Here is a 22,992-nt window from a genome sequence, read left to right as displayed (position 1 = left end):
CCCTCATGTGACCGTGTGTGATGGCCGGGCAGGCGGTTGTGTGTAGCAGTGATGGGAGCGGGTGCTTGGGCAGCTCCACTGTCATCCAAGTGACCTGCTTCTGTGAATCCCCAGGGCTTCAGTGCGAGATGCCTCCAGGGATGCGCCCATCTCCATGGGGTGGGTGCCTCGATCCCCTGTGCCATGAGGTGCCACGGTATACCTGCCTTATGGCAAAGTGGTCACTTGTACCACTGGGACAGTTGTGGACTGTGCAGCTTGGACTAATTACCACTGTTACTGTTATAGTCCTTTGGGGCACGCTGAGCAAGCAATGTGCCCTGGTGGCCAAGAAGGCCAATGGCATCCTGGAGTGCATCAAGGACAGTGTGGCCAGCAGGCTGAGGGAGGTTATCCTCCCCCTCTACTCTGCCCTGGTGAGGCCACATCTGGAGTATTGTGTCCAGTTCTGGGCTCCCCGGTTCAAGAAGGACAGGGAACTGCTGGAGAGGGTCCAGCAAAGGGCTACAAAGATGATTAGGGGACTGGAGCATCTTTCTTATGAGGAAAGGCTGAAGCACTTGGGGCTTTTTAGTCTGGAGAAAAGAAGACTGAGGGGAGATCTTATAAATACTTAAAGGGAAAGTGCCAGGGGGATGGGAACAGTCTTTTTTCAGTGGTGCCCAGTGATAGAACAGGAGGTAACAGGCACAAACTTGAACATAGGAAGTCCCATCTAAACACGAGGAGGAATTTCTTTACTTTGAGAGTGGCAGAGCACTGGCACAGGCTGCCCAAAGAGGTGGTGGAATCTCCTGCTCTGGAGACATTCAAAACCCTTCTGGATGCTGTCCTGTGCAACCTGCTGTAGGTGACCCTGCTCTGGCAGGGGGGTTGGACTAGATGATCTCCAGAAGTCCCTTCCAACCCTGACCATTCTGTGATTCTGCGCTGGGGCCACCGAGGGCAGGGAGCTGGGCTAGCGGTGCAGGAGGGCAGGCTGCTGTGCACCATCATCCCAAGCAGCTGCCTGGTGGGGCTGAGACCGCATCACCCACTCCCCCCACGGGGGCCCTGCCGCCACACCGGAGCACCCGCTTCCCCCGGGGGGGCTGCCACCCCCCTTCCCCGCCCCAGCCGGGGCGCATCCTCGGAGCGGCACCCAGGCAGGCGAGCCGGCCAGCGGCCAGCCGCGGCCCGGCTGCTCCCCCCGCCGGGGAGGAAGAGGAGGAGGAGGAGGAGGAGGCGGCAGCGCGGAGCCCTCCGCCCCCTGCGGCGGAGCGGGGGGGACGGACGAGGCGTTAGGACCCGGCGGCGGCGGCTGGGCGGTGCGGGGCCGGGGCCGGGGCCGGAGCGGTGCGGGGGCAGCAGCCGCCGCTCCGCCGCCTCCTCCTCCTCCTCTCCCCTCCTTCTTCCCGCAGCCGCCCCTGCCCGTCGAGGCAGCGCTCCCAGGCTCCCCCGGGGCGCTCGGCATGAGGAGGATCCGGGCCAATGCCATCGCCATCCTGACCGTCGCCTGGATCCTGGGCACTTTTTACTACTTATGGCAGGACAACAAGCCCCGCTCGGCGGCCGCCGGCAGGTCCGCCGGCGGCGGCGGCGGCGGCGGTAGCGGCAGCGCCCGCAGCGGGCAGAGGGCGGCCGGCAGGCTGGAGCTCCGCCGGGAGGAGAGGACCATCCCCCTCACGGTGAGCGAGCGGCGGCCGCTCAGCATCCCGCCCTGCCGCGGCGGAGAGGGATGCTCGGAGGGGGGTTGGGGGCGAAGGGGAGCGGGGAGGGCTTGGCTTTGCCTTGGGGTTGCTTTGTATTTATTTTAGCGTTCGCGCTCGTCGCCATGGCAGCCGTTACAGCCGGGGAGCAGGGTGGGCAAAACCACGGGGGAATACGAGTGATGCCGCGGGGAAAGTCTCGGCGAGTTGTCTCCGCCGGCTGGACCGGGCACCGCGCCGGCGGCGGGGAGCGGCTGCCCTTGGCTGGGGAAAAGGGGGGTGAAACAGCTGGAAGGTTTTTGGTTCTCATTCAGGAGGCGCATATATACATACATACATACACACACACACACATACATATATGATCGCGGTTTTTTCCCATCAGGATGAGGTAAGAGCCACGACCTCTCACAAGCCCTTGCTCTGGCCAGCCGGCCGCTGCGCTTCGGGCCGGGGGGACGTGAGCGGCTCTCGCAGTGGGGGACTGTGCAGCTGGTACCAGCCTCTGCCTCCGCTCCCTCCGCTTTTGCTGCCAAACAGGGGAAATTGGGCTCAGCTCCCGAGTTTTGTCTGTTTTAAGCCAGAGACGGCAGTCTGGAAGTGGGCTCGGGCTTGGGCAGGGTGGGAGATAGAGGAGCCCTCGGGGCTCCTTGCTAACCCAAGGGCTGGTAGCAGTGCCCTGATGTGCTGCTTCTAAATTGCTTTCAAAGCCCCAAACTCTGCCCTCCCTGGATATCTGTGGGCTCGGCGGGGTGATAAAATTGAGCTCCTGACTTGAGGATGATGAGGACCTTCCTGGTCTTACCACGGAAGAGGTTTGTACTCCTTCAGCCTGTATAATAGTGTCAGTATAGCTCTCCCAACTCTAGGCAGTAGCTTCATAAAAAATAAACCAGCCCCTGGAGCAAAAGTGGCCCAGCAATACCATTCCCAGGAGTGATCCAGCTGAAGCAATTCGGGAACTGCACTGCGTGTCACTCTTTGGCTGCAAATCCATTTATCAGCTGGTCATGCACACATGGAAGCAAACAAAAGCAGCAGCCTGGTCAGAGTCGGAGCAGGGGCCGGGTGCTGGGGCTCTCTGCTTCCCTCCTCAGCTGATGCTGGGATTTTTGGCCTGTCTCTCTCTCTTCTCCACCTGTAAACTGGGAGTGGCAGGTGTGTGTGTGTGTGTGGGGGGGGTGTTTGGGAAGCCTCGTGAATGTTTGGAAAATGCTGTCAGAGCAGCTCCAGCTCTCAGGCAGCAGGAGGAATATCCATCTGCTGAGACCCTTGGCCATTGCTTGCAGCAGTCGAAACTCAAAAGTCAAAACCGAGGCTCTCGGGCTGAGCGAGGACGTTATTTTGCCGCTCATTAGGGCTGGGGGCTGCCAGGAGTTCAGGCTGCTCTGCTGTGAGACCCTCTGCAGACGGAGCAGGAGTGGAAATGAATGCGGTGCCTGCCGGGCAAGGAGCTCTGTGCAAGTGCCATAGCCCTTCAGGACGCGCTGGGAAGCGCTCTCAGGCTGGCCAGGGCCGACTCGAACAAACGGAGGATTTGGAGTGCTTGCCACCTGTCGGATTCCACTTTAGCTGTGGGAAGCTGCCCCTGATTTCTTGCGCGTGCTTGAACATGCTGCTCTGGCAGTTTTATTTCTCCATTCCCCTGCTTATCCCTTCCATTTTTTATTACATTTACTTTACTCCCTCTCAGAGGGCTTGTGAGGTTACGTGAATCCATCTCGTCTGCCAAGCACCTTAAAAACCTCGAGAGGAGGATGCTGTGGCAGTGCTGCACGTTGTTATGTTGCTGCTGTTTGGGGGAGGCAGTGTGTGCTCATGGCTAACCACAAAGCCTCTCCTTACAAGCTATAGTGCCATGCAACAGCTGCTCCAAATCCGGTCCTGCTCGCAGAAAGATGTAAAGTGTCCCAGCTCTGCTCCATGCCTGAAATCCCTTAGTGGGGAAAAATAATCATCCTTTGCCTCTCCTGTCCCTCTGTAACTGGGGTCCCACGATGGGCCAGCATGCCCTGAGTAAGTCCTGGTCCCCCCGGCAGTAATGGCTGGGATGAAGGAGGATGCTCTCCTGATGCACCTGACAGGGAGGTGTGGTGGAAGTACCACATCCTGCCACGATCCGTTTGCACCGAGAAGGGAAACAGGAGGATTTTGTGTGGTGTCTGGGCTTCCCCTCCTGCGTGCAGAGCTGCTTCCCAAGGGCCCGGTGGGCTGCCGTGAGAGGCGAGCTGGTAAAATGCAGTATCTGTGCTGCTGTAAGTATGCAGCGGCATGGCTATCGCAGAGCCTAACGGGCTTCGCATCAATGGGAGGTGAATAACGAGCCATGCGCTGCTGGGGTGGAAGCAGGGAAGCGACTGCAGGCGGGCGCAGGGCAGGAAGGTTGGCGGGGGCCTGGGGGCAGCACCCCCCCACAGTGGGTGGCATCCAGCTGGTGTCTGAGCAGTTGATCTCCTGGGCTGAGTTGTCCGTGTGAGCCTGTGGGGCTGGTTACGCAGGGGCTATAGCTGTGCGGAGCGGTCCTCAGCACGCATCCTTACCCCGGCTCCTGGGTTGCACGGTGTGCGGTCTGCGGCACTGCCCACCGCCCTCTCCCAGCCAGTGTGGGAAATTGCCATTTCGACCACACCGCTGGAGAAATGATGCATTTAGAGGAACAGCTGTCCTTTTGCAGTGCGGAGCCCTTGACCCCGAGTTCATTCCCCGCGAACTCAGATTGCTTGACTTAATGTATAATGGCAGTCTTGTGTAAGAGGAGGCGTGCCTATGCTCCGCATGCTTCTCGCGTCCCTTGGCCTTCTGTAGAGCCACTGAGACAAGCGGCCCATTTTGATCCAGCTTTTGGTTTCCTCTGCTCTGCATGAGTGATGGTGTTGGGGTTTAGGTTTGGGCTCATCTGCAAATAAGGGTGACTCATGTGACTTACGGGTCTCTGGAAAATATTTTTCTTAGTTTTCTAAAATTGGCTGCTTTTCTCTCTGGGACAAAAAAAATCTCGTCTTTTGGGTGAGCGAGTCCAAGAGTTCTGCTCTTGCGTCTATGCTGTGACATTTCAAATCCCAGGCAAATTAAGGTGAATTGCATGGTTTTTAAAAAATGAAGTGTTTTCTGGGTTTGTGCTTTTCTTCTTTCTTCTCTCCCAAAGTGAAGAATAAAAATCACCTCAGGTAAAAAATATAGTCAATTGCAAGTCTCAGCTTCAAACTGGTTTGTTATTCGTGGACCTCATGTTTATTAGCACAACTTTAATCTTAAAATGTGGATGTCTGACTCCTAGAGTTAGCAAGGGAAATCTTTGGATATTAAAGTTGGGGCTGAGCCAGCAGAGATCAGTGTCCCAGAAACAGCTCATGCATTAACGGTGATCCTGCAGATCCCTGTTTTGCAGCCAGAAATCTTGACATTTGGGCTCTCTTCAATAGCCTCTCCCCAAACAGGTCCTACAGATACTTGAAATAAAAATGCAGAAATTGGTAAAGGGCAGGGCTGCCTCGGTGGCACGCTGAGCCCCTGCGTGTTTCCCCTTCCACCCGCCACAGAGGGTGGAAACATGAATGAGTACCACAGTCGTAGGAATGCATTTTTTTCTCTGGAGCACAGCATAGTTTCCTATCAATTAGGAGAAGCCCTGGGACCTCTGGCAGTTGGTTTGTGTGTTGGGTGTTTCTGGAGGATGGACTTCTTCCCTGGGTGCTTCTCTGTCCCTCCCAGGCAGGAGGTTGTCTCCTCCTCCTCAGAAATTTCCCAGAGGCAGGAGCTGTGCAGTGTGTCTTCTGGAGGGGCTTTGGCATCGTTTCCAGACTACGTACGGGTGGTTAATGATTCACCATGTGCTGCTCGTCTGCTTTAGCACAGCGCTGATGTGCAGAGCCCAGGACTCTGTCCTCCTGCCTCTAAAGATTGCGGGTCACCCGTGTCCCGCTGGAGAGAGGAAAGCCATCACTGTTGCGTGGGCAAAGCTTGGTAGTCAGAGGGGTGGCTGGTAGGTAGCTTTGAAAGGGGAATTTTGCTCTTGACTTGACTAGGAGGTGAGCAAGGGAGTATTTGCTCCCATTTTCCAGTCACAAGCTGGATGTGAGGTTGCCCGTGGGCTTCTCCAGCTTGCTGACTTCTCTGGTGTGGTAGGAAAGCAGCAACACACCTGGAAGATGGAGACAGAAGAGTATCATTAGTTAAATGTTCTGGGTCAGGTTAGGCTGGTGCCTGATTGATCTTTGGAGCAGGTATGTTGTCTCTTATCTTTGTCCTGCCAACTTTTGTGACCTGTGTAGCTCCTCCGTGCGCCAGTAGAGACAGTTTGGCAGGTGAGCCACCCGATACTGTAATGCTGGCTCACAGGGCCTGGGCTCAGCTCTCGGCTGCTCCCTGCCTCCGTGCTCAGCCACGTAAAATGAGCACCAGGGAGATATGATCAAGGTGTCCTTTTCCCTTGTAGCTGAGGGTTCCTAAATGCTCTGCAAACATTGCTGAACTGAGTGTCACCTGCCTGTGGTGAGACAGCGAGCGGGAGACTCCTCTGGGACGCGCTGCTGAGAATGGGCAGTGTCTGTAGGCATCGAGCAAGTTGTGAGGAAAGATGTTGATCGTTTGATTCTCCCCTCTTGTTTAGCCAGAAAATAGGCAGTGACTGGGGTTTACCTGCTTCTCGGGGTGGCCGGACTGGCAAGCTTAGCCACACTTGTGGTTGCCACCATGTGAGACCACCTTGACGTATGCTCTTCAGAGCCTGGTGGACTTAACTAACTTGGCCAAACAGTGCGCTCTGCTGCGTGTGTTTTCTGCTGCTGTTGGCTGGGGATATCCGAGTCCCGCAGAGGAGGTGCTGGCTGATGTTCACCGTTCATTTGCGAAGGAATTTATTGCCATCCCTTCATCACATTCCCTCTGTGCGCAGCTTCCAGGGGATGCTGTTTCCCTCACAACTGGGATAAGCTGCAGCTTTCGTGGAGCAATAAGTGATACCATTTTTCAGGGGCTTATATCCCACAGGGGTCCTGTGTGTGTGTGCCGGCCCAGAGGCAAGTCTTGTAGCCACAGTGGTGTAACTCTGGGAACCGAGATGGGTCCTAAAGGAAAAAAAAAAAAAAAAGAAAAAAAAAAAAAGACAGCAAGAAGGGGAAGAGCACTAGCTCCTTGCATTGGCATATTGTCAGTATTGTCAGGCTTGTGGAGTACAGGTTTGATTTCACGTCTTGCTGTGCCGTGGAGAGAGAAGCCCTAATACTTAATGAGATGCCACAGCTCATTTTGGCAGCCTCCTTACCATTTGCCTCTCTTACCGGCTTGCCCACTCGTGACTCTCCTGCCTTTTAGGGCAAAGATGAGGAATGTGGCTATATAGGTTTCTTTCTTTTCTTATGCTGGGCGGCCACACGTCATTTCGCACACGTGTGAGCGCAGCGCAGGGGGCTGTACAGTCTCCTCGAGGCTGCGGCGCTGCCTGTAAGCCAGACAACATCAGACACAGGCATCAGGAACCCGAGTCCGGGGAGGCACGGTGAGCCAGCCGGTGAAGTCTCTGTGTTCAACAGCTTGTGAGACTTTGTCTTAAATCATCTTCTTCCCTTCAAATTAAAAGAAAAGTAAAGGGGGCTTTGGGCTCTCCGTCACGCCAGCCGGCAGAGCAGCTCCGCTCCCCGTGGCTCTGCAAATGTCTGAGGTGCTGGAAACGAGATGGAAAAGGAGCTGCAGGTCTTAGCGCCAATGCTTTTGCAAGGGGAAGGTGTCCCCTCCGAGTGCTGGGTTTGCCTGTGCCCTTCAGCCTGCCTCCTTCCCCTGCCAAAATCCAGCGCCCACCCAGCTCTTCCCTGCACCTGTATGGCCTCTGCTCTTCCCTGTTAATTTTAGGGTGGTGGTGGGGTGGCCCTGGATGCTTGGGGTTCTGTGGCAGCCGTTCCTGCTGTGGCCAGACCCCTGTAACACTGACGGGTTTTTTTGGATCCCTGTGGGATTCTTATAAATGCCAGATGAGAGGTTTGTGCCAGCTCCCTGGGAAAGGATGACTTGGTAACTATTTCTCCAGGGGTATCACTGCCGGAGGAAGATTTGGTGACAGTTTGACAGCTTAATATTTTATTTACGGTGTTTGTGTTTTAAAACTGTGGGAATGAATGCTGTTTGCCTAAATGGCAGAAAACGATTTTATCTTTAATTTGTCCCAGTGGCCCATGCAGTGCATTAAAAAATAAAGTAAAAATAAAAGAAATGGTTCACGATAATAATATTAATAAAATCCAGTTGGCAGCGCTGGCCTTAATTGTTAATTAAAGTGACGGGGCAGCTGCAGCAAGGTAGCTGGGGCTCGGGGAGCGTGGTGGTCTGGGGAGCCCAGGATGGTGTGTAGAGGTGTGAGGGGGTGAAATGCAGACCCCCTGAAGATAATTTTTTACCAGAGCCTTTCCATTAAATAAACGGGTGAAGCAGCTGTGAGTTTTAGTGAGCTAAAGTGTTCTTTCAGTATGCAGCTGTTTCCGCAGTTAGATTTGTCTTTGCGTATACAAAACCGCCCAAAGATTTAAAAGGTAAAGATTTAGTGGTATTTGCCTTTGTGAAACATCTTGGGTCACTCTTTGCCGTGGTGAAACTCTTCCCAGGTGCTTGATGCCGAGGCGGGCAGGTTGGGAGTCACTTGAAAGGCATGGGGAGAATCAGATCTGGTTTTGTTTCAGTGGCAGTGAACTGGGACTGCCCATATGGGAGCACTGAAAAATGACTTAATTATTCCTGTTAGAAAAACATGCGGCGTAGCACAAAGGCAATGAACGTGCTGGGGATGCAACACATGGGTCAGCGGGTGACCCTGGCTCCCCTGTGCCGGGCATCGCCTCACTTCCGCAGGGAGAGCCCCGGTGCAGAGCAGCATCTCTGGCTCTTCCTTGGCTCTCCTCAGGGTGTCAGCTGGTTGGTCCTGTCCCACAGCATCTCAGGGACAGTCCCAGGACCTTGTTCTCCTTTTCCTGTTTCGGTGGTGAAGACTGCTCCCTTGTGCTCCTGCAGCCCTATCTGCCAGCTCCCACAGCGGGGCTGTAGGCTCTTTGGGGCTCCTCGTGTTGTATGTCACTGCTTGTTCTGCCTGTGTGGCGCCTAGTGCCGAGGCCGTGACCTACAGCATGTCCTGTACCATCGCAGTAAGGTAAAGACATAACTAAAGCGAGAGCCATGGACTGGGATTCGAGCTGGCTTACTGACTGAGCTGCAAATTCATCCTCCTTCCAGGCTTCCGTGCCTCAGTTTCCCCAAAGTCTAAAATGGAGATTTTTAGCTGCTTCACGGGAGGCTTAGCTTGCAAGTTTTGTAAAGGGCTGGAGATGAGACAACCTTAGCAAAACATTTGGTTGAGTTCACCCTTTGTACGCATTTGAACCAAGAACGAGATTAGCAGAAACGCAGCAGGTCAGGGACGATGTGCTGCAAGAGGAAGGGGTTAAAGGCGCAGCACGGCGAGCTCTGCGTGCTGAGCAATGGGGTTTATGGGGAAAGGCGGTGACCACCCTGCCTCTGTCTTTCACTGTATTTTTATAAGCACATGTTTCTGCAACTAATAGAAGTGATAAAGGACAGGAGCTGGACAGTCCTCATCAGATTTGCAGGTCCAAATTGTGCTTGTGGCTGTGGAGACAATAAGCTATAAAGGAGTACATTAAAAAAAAAAAAGAAAAAAAAGGTGGTCTTGAGCCCCATCTTTGCAGAGAAATTACCCACATTGTGATGTGCTTTGAGCATATGGGTAATTTCTCAGTGTTGGTAGCACCTGAGTTTTTGACAGGCAGCTGCCTGCTGTCTTTGGAGCCGCTTCAGGGGCATCATCCCTCCAGAGACCTGCCCCAGCTCCTTCTGCGGTGGCAGTGGAGGTCCAACAGCACCGCTGGCGGGTCAGCTCTGTGGTACCCTGAGATGTGAATGAGGCTGCTGCGTGGGGCTGCCCCTGGGCAGGGAAGCTGTTTTAGGCAGGCTGATGATGCTTGGTTGGTCATCCTGCCATGATGGAGCTGCAGGGTTGACTTTGCAGTCCAGGCTTCAAGGCTGCCATGGTCAGGCTGGGATAATGCTCCAGCTTCTGACTCTGTTATAGTGCAGGCACTGACGGCACTTGGCTAAAGCTGCAGAAAATGATCTACTTTAACCTCTTGTTTTCTTTCTTCCACGTTCCAAATGTTTCATCTTTTAAGCCGAAATGTGGTCCTTGTGAGGAGGCTTTGTTTTAAAGTAGCAGAGAGAGAAAAGCAACTGTGCTGAAACCTGCATCGGCTATTTTGTGGGCCCAGGAGGAAAAAAAAAAGGAATATTTTTCTTGACTTTTTTATTTTGGACAGGCTGAATCCTGAAACAGCCGGGTCTTGGCTGGAAAAGTGCTCTTATCCAATGAAGATGTCTTCAGAGGTTCTCTGAAAAAGTCTTCCTGCAGGACAAAATTGGAAAACACTGATGCTTTCCATCTGCTTGCACGCTGAGTGCCCCGAACAAAGTATTTGGTGCCAGAGAGCATCATGCTCAGTGATGCCATGCTGTACCTTTGTGCCTTTTGGTATGAAGTCTGCAGTAAAAAGCCTAATAAATGAGGAAGAGCATGTAAAAGCTGCAAAAAGCGGTGTAGCTCCTTGGGTAACTGGTGAGTTAGTCTCTGAGTGTGGGAACAGGGATACAGTAGCAGAGCAAATGGGAACCATCGCAGCCCCACAATGAAGTTAAAAAAATTCTGTGGTCCCTATGTAGTTTTCCAAAGTAATTTTAAATTGTAAAAAATAATAACGTATTGGAGTTAGGAAATGTGAATGTTGCAAGTGCTCACTGCAGATTCCTGTTGCTCAGCGATGTGATCATGCTGTAATTCCCAAGTGCTATACTATGTATGTGGTGTTGTTTGTTTTTTTTTTTTTTCTTTATACCTTTCTGGGAGACATTTTGGATCTGGTGGCATGGTAGGAATTACCAGCTACCCCAGGCTGCTGATGGAGTAGGCGGTATGTGTTTCCTAACCTTCTGGCATGCCTCAGTTTGGCTGAAGTACCTGTTTTACACCTGAAGGTAGGGCACAGCCTCCCAAAGTGGTCTCTGGGCGGGTTGATAGGGGCAGTGACAAACAGGTAGGGCATAACCCCTTCCTCCGCATAGGGACGCTGAGTTGCCGCATCCCCGCTGGTGCTATGCTTGCTCAAGTGATGCTAAGGCTCTTGGGTTGGTGTTGGGGAACAGGGGAGCCGTCTACCCTGGCAGGACCAGATGCAGGCTGGGGTGAGCACAGTCATGTTTCTCCCCTCGCTCGGAGTGCAATGTGGTGTTTATACTGAGCTTGGGTTGGCAGCAGAAGGATGGATGCTCTGCGATGAGGTAACCCTTTCAAAAAATCTGTTGGAGCAAATCTGAGCAAACTTGCGTCTGTTTGCATCCTCTCTGCGTTTGGGTGATCTAAGTCTGGTCATGCAGTGCCCTGGGATGCCCTGTTGCTGTGTCATGCCCGCTAGCTGAGTAGCCCTGTGGGGCATTTCCAGTCTGTGCTGGGAAAACCGGATCACACTGGTTGGACACTCCCAAAGAAATTTTGGGAAGGGCTGGGAAATCAGTGTTCCTTGAGGGACTAGCTGTGGTCAGCACAGAGGGACCATTGGGTCAGGCTGTGATGAGATTCGGTCAAGTGAGGTCTAGCCTCGGAGAGGCTGCCCAAGCACCCATCAAAAGCTCCCTTTGGCCCAGCGTGAAAAGGTTTTAAGTCAGCGGACGGACTCCTGGCTCGGGTCAGGTTCTTGAACAGACACAAATCTCATGCTCCGTGTTAGGCGAGCCAGGAGGAGGTGGTTTACAGTGAAAGTAAACAACGCTGTCCTTACAGCGCAGGATACAGATTGAGTCACATCGGGTAGCAAGGAAAATCTGCTGATCTGCTTGCATCACTTAGATTACAGCATTATTACAAATAATTATTGATTGTAAATTATTTACTCATTCATTTTCTTGGGCCCAAAGCCTCACCTTCAAGAAAGATGTGCCGAAGTTGAAGGGGAACATGGTGGGGTGATATAAAGGATCGCGCTTGGCAGGGCTAATATGAAAAGTAGGTTATTTGCTTCTTTCTGCTGCCATTCAGCTGTTAATTGTGCAGCTCTGCCCTGCCTGGCTGGTACCACTCTGACCTGTGCTGCCCCTTGCATCTGTGAATCAAGGGGGCTACCTGAGTGCTCCTGCCACCCCCATGGTTTTGGATGCGTTAGTCTCAGCGTGGCAATGAGTCCTTCTGCACACCGCCAGTGTCCTTCGGGCAGTGGGTCTCACCAACTCTTGCTCGCTGAGGAACCGGCAGGGACGGTGTAATGCGGGGACCTTGTTAGAGGCGTATGATGTGTGCAAAGCTGAGCCCTTTAAATCTTGGTGCCCTAGTTAATGGGGATTTAGTCCTCCCAACCTGTCACAGCCCATCTCATTTTTTCTTCTCTTTCTTTTTAGTTAGAGGATTATAATTGTCGCATTGAGCTTAAAGGGGATTGGAATGCTCTGTATCTTTCTTCTGGCTTTCCCCAATATCTCCTAAGAAACATCATAAGGAAGGCTCAGGAATGGATAAACAGGTATTAGCAGCACTACAAGCGCCGAAGAAGGGGTGAGAAAATTCTCCCTAACCTTTCAGGCTCTGCACGGGATGCTCTGTAGCCTCCCGAACTCTGGCAGCTCCCCGACACCCTGGCGTTAGTCCGTGTCCCCAGCTCTCCTGGTACGCAGGAGCAGGGACTGCTGGCAGTCAGCTGGGCAGGCGCAGCAGCCGCAGGAGGGGAGAGCGCTGTTGGGAACTGGGTGTATGGAGGGATCCCCTTCTTATTCTTCTGTGCCTCCTGTATCTTAGGAGCCTCGTAAGGTAGTATTCCAGTTCCCCAACTCACGAGAGTGCAAGAGGAGCTTGTTGCTGCCCATGGGTTGCACGTTCAGAAAACCCAGTATGCAGATGCACTCGCTTCCTTCAGCTGGGCTTCAAGAGAATCCAAAACTGTAACATCTAAAGTTTAAATGAAATATCTTGACTTTTTTTTGGGGGGTGGGTGAGTGGTGCTATTCACCATGGAAGAATCCTTCAAAGTGTTAGAAAGCAGTAACGCCCGGTGACCGTTTGAACTCCCTAGTTTTTATAGCAATGAATCTAAGAAATTAGGAAATAATGCAGCACACAGCATTTATTAAATGTCCAGGAATTTGCTAAACTGAGCCTTGTGACAGATTCATTAAGGCTAAATAAATGTTGAGGATCCACATTGCATTATCAATTTTCTGGTCTAACTTTCTGTTAATGCTTTTATAACTCCACTAGAAATACACCTCCCACTGCTATATTTAACTTGCTGGCCCTGTGTGAAGCTTTAATTGTGGTCCACGCCATTCTCAGTGGCAAGGACAGCCATGAAGCATGTTGCCAGAAAGTTATTTTGAATCATTCAAGGCAATTCATATCTTTCCAGTCTTGAGTAGGTGAGTTGAATCTGAATGGAAAATACTCCTATCTGGATCACAATTTGCTTTAAGTTATTAATTTAATATTTTTTCTGTTCAAGGTAAATTCCCATATCATTGTCATTGCCCCATATCATCTTCTCATATCTGATGCGGGTAAATTTAGATGCATTTTGGTCATTGCCTGTTGTTTGGTGGCCCTTTGAGAGTCAGATGTTGCTCAGCCTGGGATGGGCTCAGCACCGTTGCAACGTAGGGTTCAGATCTGCACTGGGTCGCGACTGGGAGGACACCAGCCATTACCCAGGTCTGCTTGGCAAGAGCTGAGTGAGTGTTGGCACTGTGCTTTGGGTTCAGGTGCAAAAGGAGAGACACGGAGAGAAGCTGTTCTCTATGAAAACTCAGCCGGCTCCGGAAACTGCCAGCCTTTCCCCTGCCCGGGCTGTAACTCTGTATGCCAGGGAGCGCATAGCCCGGCTCACAGCTGGATGTGTATCTCCGTAGCAGACTCTTTCTGTACGCGAGGGACTTGTTTTGAACCTCTTCTGGGATGGGAGAGTGAGGCAGGGTGACTCGTTGAATAATAGGGGCTGCTAGGGGCTGCCACAAGCCTCCCTGGTGTTACCAGTTGCCTTGTCATCCTTTTCTGAGCGATTTGCACATCAAAGTTACACAGCCCCGTAGATCCCCCGTAGGGCTTGCTCCTAGCCCAGACCTCACATACAGCCTGCGCTGCTGGGTCCCTCCCAACAGTCTGCACAAAGCTCCTCATAGGGGTGTTTGGGGATCCAGACCTGGAGCTCTTCTGTGCAAGGTGAAATGAGAACCAGAAAGACAGCCTCTGTCCCAGGAAGTTTATAACCTCCATAGATGAGTAAGATAAAGGGTTGGGGAGAGAAAACATTCTTCCCCCCATTTCCCTGATGTAGAGCTGACATTAAGCCTCAATCTCTGTTGAAAGGAAGAGAAGAAAAAAAGAAAAAAAAGGTATGTTGGTTATTCAGATCTGCTAGCCTCTGGTTATTAACTCTGATTAAAATAAGCCAAGACGGCTTGGATATTAACTGTGTGCCAATATGAATTCAAAGAACTTTGCACTGGATTCAAGCTACTACCCAGAAACAATTAAAACTCAGTTTGTCCTGTGGTAGCTGCTGTTGTAACTGGCCTTACCTCATTCTTTTTAGGGTTTCACTTGCCTTGGTGGTTTGGATCACCTGCCCACCTGCTAATTTCTGTGGGTTGGGGATAGGTTATGGGATGGCCACTTAAAAACTGCTTTGGCACTTTGCATAACCAGAGGGGGCTGAGATCGCTTGGGGGGAATAAATTTAGCTCATGTCTGAGTGGGTCGGTAACTTTCTACCCCCTCAATTACCCTGAGTGCCAGCTCAGGGTTTTGTGTGCATTTTTTTCTGCACGTTCATTTGGGGGAAGAAGCAGCGTTTGAGGAGTAGCCAATGGGAGCAGGACTGGGCAGACAGGTTAGAAAAAGCTTCTAAACAATTCCTGTATGCGCAAATATTAATCATTAAACCTGCTACTGCTTAACAGTGTGACATCTTGTCATGATAAGCTGCCCCTCCAGGCTGAAGAGGAATAAATCGCAGGGTGTTTGCTGAGCTCTGACTTCAGCCTCTCCCACCTCAGCCCTAATACTGAGTGGTGTTTAAACACTTCTTAGCGGGCTGTGGTGGCAAACTGCGTGCCAGTGGGGCTCCTTGGGGCTGCTTGCTGCTTCTTCAGTCTTAACTCTGTCTTTGGAGAGTTAAATTCTCAAATTTATCAGGGTAAAGTGAGGTTCCCCGTGTTATGTTCGTTTTAATGCCAAGTGACATCTGTAACCAGCGTCTGGATTCTCGTTCTGTGCCCAGACCAGTAGCCTATGTCATTTGCTCTTCTTGGGGGAAAAAATACACCGTAGGCACTTTAATCATTCTCTCTGCAGGAAAAAGTGTGTTTGCATCTGGGAACACGCTCCTGGCGTTTGTAGTATGTATTCACTTTTCGTCTTGCTACCAAGTTCTTAAAGCAGATAGATAACAGCACCGTGAGTACTTGCATGCTGCAACGTTTATATTCCCGTCCGGTGGCACGTGGCACAAGTTGTAACGGGCAATACCATCTGACGGGGCATGTGGCCTTTTTGCCACAAGTTATTAATTGTCAAATGCAAACACAAGCAGCAGCATCTGTAGCAGGATTTTACAAGGATGAATTCAGCTAGTTGTACTCGTTTGCCCCCAAAACAGGAGTCTGAGCGTAGGACACCCACTGCTGTGATGTCGAGAAGGGGTGGGTCACTTGTTCAGGCAGTCTGGATGACATCAGTTGGATGATGAAAAGTTGTAAATGGATGACTGGGCCTTTACCCCCATTGTTTTGGCGAGTGATATTGGGTAATATTTGTTGCTAGCAATTCTGTAATGCAGGCAGGGGACACGTAGCAGTCTAAGGCGTGAAGGCCCTGGGGTACAGCCTGTACCTGAGCTGGACAACCCACTCTGCAAGGCACACTGGAGACCATCTCTTCTGATCAGAGAGGTGAGGAACAATGTTTCTGGGCCAGCAGCAATATGCCACCTCAAGCAGGCTCCTCACAGCCACAAGCAATTCTAAGTCCCTAGGGAAGTCTGTCCTGTTTGACATAGACTTGCTATTGCTTCTTGAATGTCTCCAAACAGCGCTATGGCATTGGGACAGAAGTGGTTCTTCAGGGTGGCTCTGCACTGTAAGCAGAAACAGGCTATTTGGAGTTCCTTGAGGGGAAAAAAATGGCCAAAATAGACTGAAAACCCTGATGATGTAAAGGAAATACCTTTGCTCCTGAGAAGGGTGGGGGGAAAATCCCCACCTGTTTGGTAGGGCCACTCAGGCTCCCTGTAGGCTGTGCTTCCAGAAGGACTATTTGCAATTCTCCTGCCAGTTCAGTACCGCCAGCATGACCAAAGCACCTGTGAAAAGCAACTGCATGGCAATGTCTTTGATGTCATTTAGAGGCCAGCTCAGCTCTCTGTCCTCTGGACAAGACACCAAATCTGGCAAGGAGAAAGGTATTTATACTATGCTTTAGTAAGTCTTGACCTCAAAGAACTTGTCGCTGTGCATGTCTCAAAAACCTGTTAATTGAAAAAAAAAATCTCCCTTAGTTTTTAATGAAATTGATTTGGTGCATTTCTGAGAGTGTGAAGGTGAACAGCTATATGCTCCTTGGTTTGCCGAACGAGCTTATGTGAACTTGGAGGAGCTTCCTCTGTGCTCCCTGCAGATGAGAAAGACGTATGAAGAGGCCTGGGGTGCAAGAACTTTTGTCTTTAGTATATGCTCCTCGTGTATTGTGGGTGTGGAAGTATTCAGGTAGGTTTAAAACATTTGAATGTTTGCTGAAATGTAGAATCTTAATATTATCTTTCTTACCTTGTCGCTTCAGCTATTTGAGTTTATTAGGAGAAAAGAGGATTTTTTTGTATTTCCTTTTCACACATATGGTGGTGTTTGTATCGGTCACAGAAAGCAGAGATGTTAAAATAACTGTATTATCCAGGCAGCCTCCCTGCAGATGCTGAGTCCCGTAGTAATGGCCCACACTATCTCTTGGAGCCTCTTGCTTGTTTGGGGAGGTATGGAAACCATCCGATAGCTCTTCCTTCCCCCTGTCCCATTAAATAGGTTGACAATATAATATACAGGATGCACAGCGCTGTGGTTTTAGTCTGTACTGAGCCAGATTGAATGCCCACATTCCAAAACCAGAAAGAAAGATTATCTAAGGATGTTGGGGTTATAGAGTAGGATTCAGTGTCACTGGGCTGGAGCTGACTGCTCCTTGCTGTAGAAGGAGCTCGGCCACATCCCCTCCTTTGAAGATGTGTGATTTGGGAGGAGGGGACTGCTGTTAGAGAGGCCTGTCTGCTCCTCCAGAGCTGATACAGGAGCCTGCCTCCCATTCAGGCAAGGGAAATGCTATCAGTGGAATTTTTCCCAGTGCATTAAGTGACCTGGCTGTATGTCATGGCCTAATGGTGTTACCACAGAGAGCAGCAGATAGAGGATGATTTTCCTTGAACACTTTTTTTGCTGTGTGGGAAACGGGCTGCTTCCATCTGATTCAGCTGCTAGGCAGCCGGATTTCTCTGTGCTGGTCAATAAACAGAAACTGCTGTTTTATGCAGCAGAAACTGGAGTACTGGCTGCTATAGTTATGACTTAGTTGCTAGTGTCAGATTAGTTAGGACCTAGATACTGCACTAAGCCAAGGATCTATCTACTAAAGAAGTACAGGCTGAAAGTGAATCCGTATTTCTACGTTAAACAGATTTGTAGCGGCATCTGTACTGCCCAATGATTTTTACAGGGGAAACAGTCCAGAGACAGTAAGATTGAGACACTTCAATTGGTACTTTTGGTAATAAACATTTTTTGCGTTGACATTTCTGGTGCACTTGGCTCTTCAGAAATGTGGTAAGTGCTCAAGCATCTTCTTTTACAGATCAAGAGTCTGAGGGAGGCTCAGAAAGGTTAAAGTCTTGATTTACACTGATTGCTCAGGCTCCGTTGACTTTCTCTTTGAATGTCTTTCCCACTGGGCATTTGACTGACATCCCTTTCCCTAGAGCTTCAGTGCATGCGCAAGTAGTTGCGGATATTTTGCCGGGAGGTCAGGTGGATCAAGGAGAAGCAAGGTGAATATACCCCACTGATGCACAGTGCCAGCATGCTTTGCCTCCCAAGGACACTCCTCTTGGGGTGTCTTTGGGATGAAGCATCAGGAGTGCTCAGGGGTCTGTTTGCAAGTGAAGGCCCTTGTAATGAGTGGCTCGAATGAAGCAAACGGTAACAAGTTGTCCAGGGATGGTTCATTGGCTCCTGCCTAGCAGAAGGAAAAATGTCACTGTGATTTGTGCTTTGCTTAGCTGTGCAACTGAATTTCATCCTTGAACTGAGTTCCTGGTTAAGATAAAATCCCTCGGGTGAGACGCATGCCATTTGCACAGGGTTCTTAATTAGAAGAATTCGTCATAAACACAGGCATTTTTCTCTTGCTAATATGGCAGGGGATAGAGATTAATTATATCAGCGGAAATATGTCTGTTGTTGTTTACTATTTCTATGAAATGTGGCAGTCCTTGGTGTCTGCAGACAGAGATGAGGTTCCATATGATATTGCTGTGCTGCCACTATTATGCTTTTAATTATTTAATGAATGACTGACTTTAGAGTTGAGGTCGCTCCACAAGGCTTGCTGTCTGCTGATGAGGAGATGCTTAAAACTTGCATATTCAAAAATTTCTAGCTCTGCAGTGATAAAGGGGGAAAATCATGGCATGTTTAGATTTTTAATAGCAGCCCTCTCCTAAAATGTGTTCTCCTTTCCTATACTGCCATTAGCAAAGGAAGGGGTAGAGTGCAAGGAGATAATTTACTATGATAATTTCAAAATTAACAGCTTAGTTTGGGGCAGAAGTAGATCTTGCATCCTGCTTCTCTTCCCTCTGTCCTCCTGCCCCCTCCAATTCAGCTGGCCAACGGATGCCTTTTTGAAAATGTCTGAAGAAGAGAAAGTCCATTGGCTGTGCAAGGCTCAAGAACTGGAGATTAAAATTGTTTATTGAGTTCTTCTGTGTGAAACCTAGCTTCCAGCACCAAGGATTAATTGCTTACATTCAGGTTTTGAAGGGTTTATGTCTCTCACAGAGAGTAATGCAGGAATGGCTTGCTGGCTCCGAAGCATGTAAGCATCGTTTGAAATGCTTGGCAGTGGGGTGCAGCAGGGCTCTCCTCTGAAGCTAGCGGGAACAATTAGACCACTGGAGAGTTGGTTTTGGTGGGCTTTCTTTGACCAGTAATCCCCATCTACCTCCTCAGGGAAATTTTCTTTTAGCTGGTTTGTCTCCTTTCTTCCTCCCCAGATGGATATCATGGTATAAACAGATTGCCGAGGAGAAGTTTCCTTCCCCTGCCTAAAAAGGAAGTGAACGTATGGAAGCTGTCTCACAGAGAGGAGTTTTGAATCCTCTTTTAACTTGGCAAAGACTTTGCTCTCACCCCAAGAGCCTTGAGGAGCAACGCCAGTGTGGCAGGCAGAGGCAGAAAGGGACGCTCACATAGGTGGCTTGCAGGAAGAACGGACAAAGTGTGTTTTGAGGAGACCAGTGTTGTAGCAGCTGGATGCGCACCTATAGTGTACTGGGCCAAATCCTGCTCCGGCTGTCACAGTAGGTAAAAGTTGTGATTTTCAGCTGCTTCTGTCCTCTAAGCACAAAAGCGAGGGGATCCGTGGTACTACTAGAGAGGAGACGAGTGTTTGTCCATATGTTTAGTTAAGACCTGCTCTTCAGTGGGTGCTTTGTTGCAGATGCTCTCTGCACACTTCTTGCACTTTTTTGGAATTAAAGATTTAAGAAATCTTCTTCATCTCCTTGTCTTCCATACTCCCATGTCATGATTAGGGATGAAAGTGCCTCCTCTGCCAGATACTATCCGATATAAAGTCTTGCCTGGAAGTTTTATTTATTTCAGTATGAAATTTTTGAGTTTAAGTGGACATTGAGTTGGAATTTAAAGAAATATCTCAAAATGAATGGGGGTAGAACAAGCATTTCTGCCCGTCTTTGTTTTCAAGTGTGCAGTGCGTATCACTCTCAGGAGAGGAACAGACTGTTGTGGAGTTGTTAAGATGCTTGAAGAGTCACTGACCTGTGGTCTGTGATGCCTTCTCTGTCCAGAAAAAAAACAACAGAATAGTTTCTGTGCATTTTTTTAAATGTCTAGCTTGCAGTTTGGGGACCCAGATGTGAATGATTTTCAGATCTGTTGCATGTCTGAGGACAAGACTTACAGACCCTTAGAACAGATAAGAATTTAGTTAAAATAGATAAGAATTTACTGACAATTCATAGCTTATTGGATTCCTCCGTGTAAAATCTCATGTACAGCACTGAGGATTAATTGACTAAACTCTTCTCTAGAACCAGTGGTGTCCCCCAGGGGTCAAGACTTGGTCCATTCTTGTTTAATGTATTCATTAATGACCTGGATGAGGGGACAGAGTATATCCTCAGCAAGTTTGCTGATGATACCAAGCTGGGTGGGGTGGCTGACACCCCAGAGGGCCGTGCTGCCATCCAGCGTGACCTGGACAGGCTGGAGAGCTGGGCAGAGAAGAACCTAATGAGGTTCAACAAAAGCAAGTGCAAGGTCCTGCACCTGGGGAGGAAGAATGCTAGGCACCAGTATAGGTTAGGGGCAGACCTGCTGGGAAGTAGTTCTGAGGAGAAGGATCCAGGGGTCCTAGTAGACAGTAAATTATCCATGAGCAAGCAATGTGCCCTTGTTGCCAAAAAGGCCAATGGAATCCTGGGCTGCATAGGGAAGAGTGTGGCCAGTAGGTCGGAGGAGGTCATTCTCCCCCTCTACTCGGCACTGGTGATACTGGAATACTGTGTCCAGTTTTGGGCTCCCCAGTTCAAGAGGGATAGGGAACTGCTGGAGCGAGTCCAGCGAAGGGCAACTAAGATGATTAAGGGCTTGGAGCATCTCCCTTATGAGGAAAGGCTGAGAGAGCTGGGACTCTTTAGCCTGGAGAAGAGAAGGCTGAGGGGAGACCTTATTATGGCGTACAAGTATCTAAAGGGTGGGTTGAAGGAGGATGGAGCCGGGCTCTTTTCAATGATTCCCAGTGACAGGATGAAGGGCAATGGGCACAAGTTAGAACATAGGAATTCCGTTCAAATACACGGAAACACTTCTTTACGGTGAGGGTGACAGAGCACTGGCACAGGCTGCCCAGGGAGGTTGTGGAGTCCCCTTCTCTGGAGATTTTCAAGACCCGCCTGGATGCAGTCCTGAGTAATGTGCTCTAGGCAATCCTGCTTTAGCAGGGGAGTTGGACTAGATGATCTCTAGAGGTCCCTTCCAACTCTGAAAACTCCGTGAAACTCCGTGAAAATTTTATTCTTTAATATGTGAGTAATGTAAAATTGCCTTGCTGGCTCAAAAAAACATAAAAACAGGAGTTTAAAGTGGCTGTTGCCAGGCAGAGAATACTGTTATCTACTTTTAATTATTTGACAATATTTTCCTGAAAAAAAAAAAGTGAATCCAAGTCTTTTGTATCCTTAAGCAGTTAATTCAAATAAACACTTTGGGTTTGAGATTTGCAGAGTCTTTCAGATGAAGGATTTAGGTAGACCTGGAAGTCAGTGTTTTATGAAGCTGTTTCATGCTTTGCAGTTCTCCCTTTGAGCTGAGGTGGAAAGAAGGTGTCAATCACTTCTCAAGGGCTCTGCAAGACATCGCTACAGTCTTGTGAACGTCATTGATTGTGTCCTCCAAAAGATCTTGCTGGGGCCATACAGCTGGAAGAAGGGATGGACAGCTGTGGTAGCTTGCTGAAAGAAGCAAGAATATTTGATTTAAGAGCCTGCAGGCACTGTTCCTCTTGCTCTGTTAAGACACTAATCTTATATTTTGCTCTGCAGGTTACTGTGAACAACTGTGCCATTCTTCCAGATTTTGCTAGCTGCCAGTAGGGACAGTGCCTGAGAGGTCAAGAAACATAGGAGGAACTAGTCTTACCATGACCTCCCTCCATCTGTCTGCAAGTGATGCTTGTGTTTCCTTGTCCCTGGGTACTGCCTCACTTTTGGGCTATGAAAGAGGCAGAGTACAGCCCCATACTAGCAGAAGATGGGGGCTCTGCTAGGTCATGAGAAGCCTGGGGGCAGAGAGGTCATCTTCCAATAACTGGACTGAGCAGACACTGAGGGATGCAAGGTGTATTTGGAAGGACCATGGGGGAAAACAGGAGGAATGAAAGCCAAGTTTGTCTCCACCAGATGCTGGCTATGGTCCCTGAAGAAAAGCGTTTTTGCTCTGTTGCCACTGATGGTAGTACTCAAAGCACTCGGGCAGAGGTGAAGACGCCATTCTGGGAGTGTTTTGCTTCAGACGAATTGTCTGCAAAGGGAATTCTTGTTATTAGCCTGGTATTAATGAGGGGTTATGAAAGGGATGATGACTTTGTTACTTGCCTGGTATCATGGAAGCATGCAATGAAGGATGACATTAAGTCATTATCAACTAAAAGAAGCTGAGGGAGTTCCTTTCCCTCTTGGTTTAAAACATGTTGCTTCACACAGGCTAACACGGTGCTACAGGAAGGGATTGAGGGGGTCAATGTGTTTGGGAAAACAGAGGAAGGGTTCTCTATATGTGCTTTTCCCACTTGGTGCTTCCCTCCAAAGTTTGTAAGCAATTTGGGAATTGGTTCTGGCATATTGCTCTTTATGTTATAATAGGAGGAGTCTGTTCAAGGCGTATATGATGGGTGCTGGAGTACTTGTATGAGCTATCATCTGTTAAGATGTTATCGGGTTCAAGATGGTTATTTGCTGGGGTGGTTGCTGCTCCCCCAGCTCCAGTTCAGCACTGAGCAGAGGGACTGGGAGGAAAGGTGTCATTTGGACTCGCAGCTTGGTTCAGCTGCTGGAGAAGCCTTGCTGGAAATATCCTTGCGGTTTGAGCCACTGGCCTAAATGCTGGCTCCATAACTCAGAGAGTGAATACTAACCTGGAGACAGAAAAGTCTCACGGCCTCTGATTCAGTGCATCAAAGCGACATGGAATGGGGAGAGCTTGCAGGAGGCCAGACAGGGTAGATAAAGTTAATTTGGAGGGGAAGCATATTGCAATGTGGCAAGGTAGGACGCGCTTTGTCCCTTGTGCTTCTTTCTGTGCGCTCTAGACTGTAGAGAACAGCATCAATTTAAACAGCCCTGCAGACTTTTCCCACTTTCAGATGAGGAAAGAAAGGGACAATAATTTTTTAGGAAACCTGAGGTGTGGGTATGTGCACAGTTTCTAAACTGAGTTG

The 22,992-nt window shown here is 49.8% G+C and overlaps 1 protein-coding gene across 1 annotated transcript in view; it reads left to right on the top strand.

The window, feature by feature from the left end:
- Positions 1-1,451: 1,451 nt before the first annotated feature.
- Positions 1,452-22,992, top strand: part of GALNT16 (polypeptide N-acetylgalactosaminyltransferase 16) — a gene marked incomplete at both ends in the record, with an annotated part of 75,427 nt that continues 53,886 nt past the window's right edge. The window contains one exon of the mRNA XM_082484832.1: positions 1,452-1,667. Within this exon, the coding sequence (XP_082340958.1) occupies positions 1,452-1,667 (216 nt within the window). The remainder of the gene's footprint in view (positions 1,668-22,992) is intronic.

Source organism: Vanellus vanellus (assembly GCF_965231255.1).
Source record: "Vanellus vanellus genome assembly, chromosome: 6".
NCBI classification, from domain to species: domain Eukaryota; kingdom Metazoa; phylum Chordata; class Aves; order Charadriiformes; family Charadriidae; genus Vanellus; species Vanellus vanellus.
The sequence above is the reverse complement of the archived record's forward strand: the minus strand, read 5'-3'. Positions and strand labels throughout refer to the sequence as shown.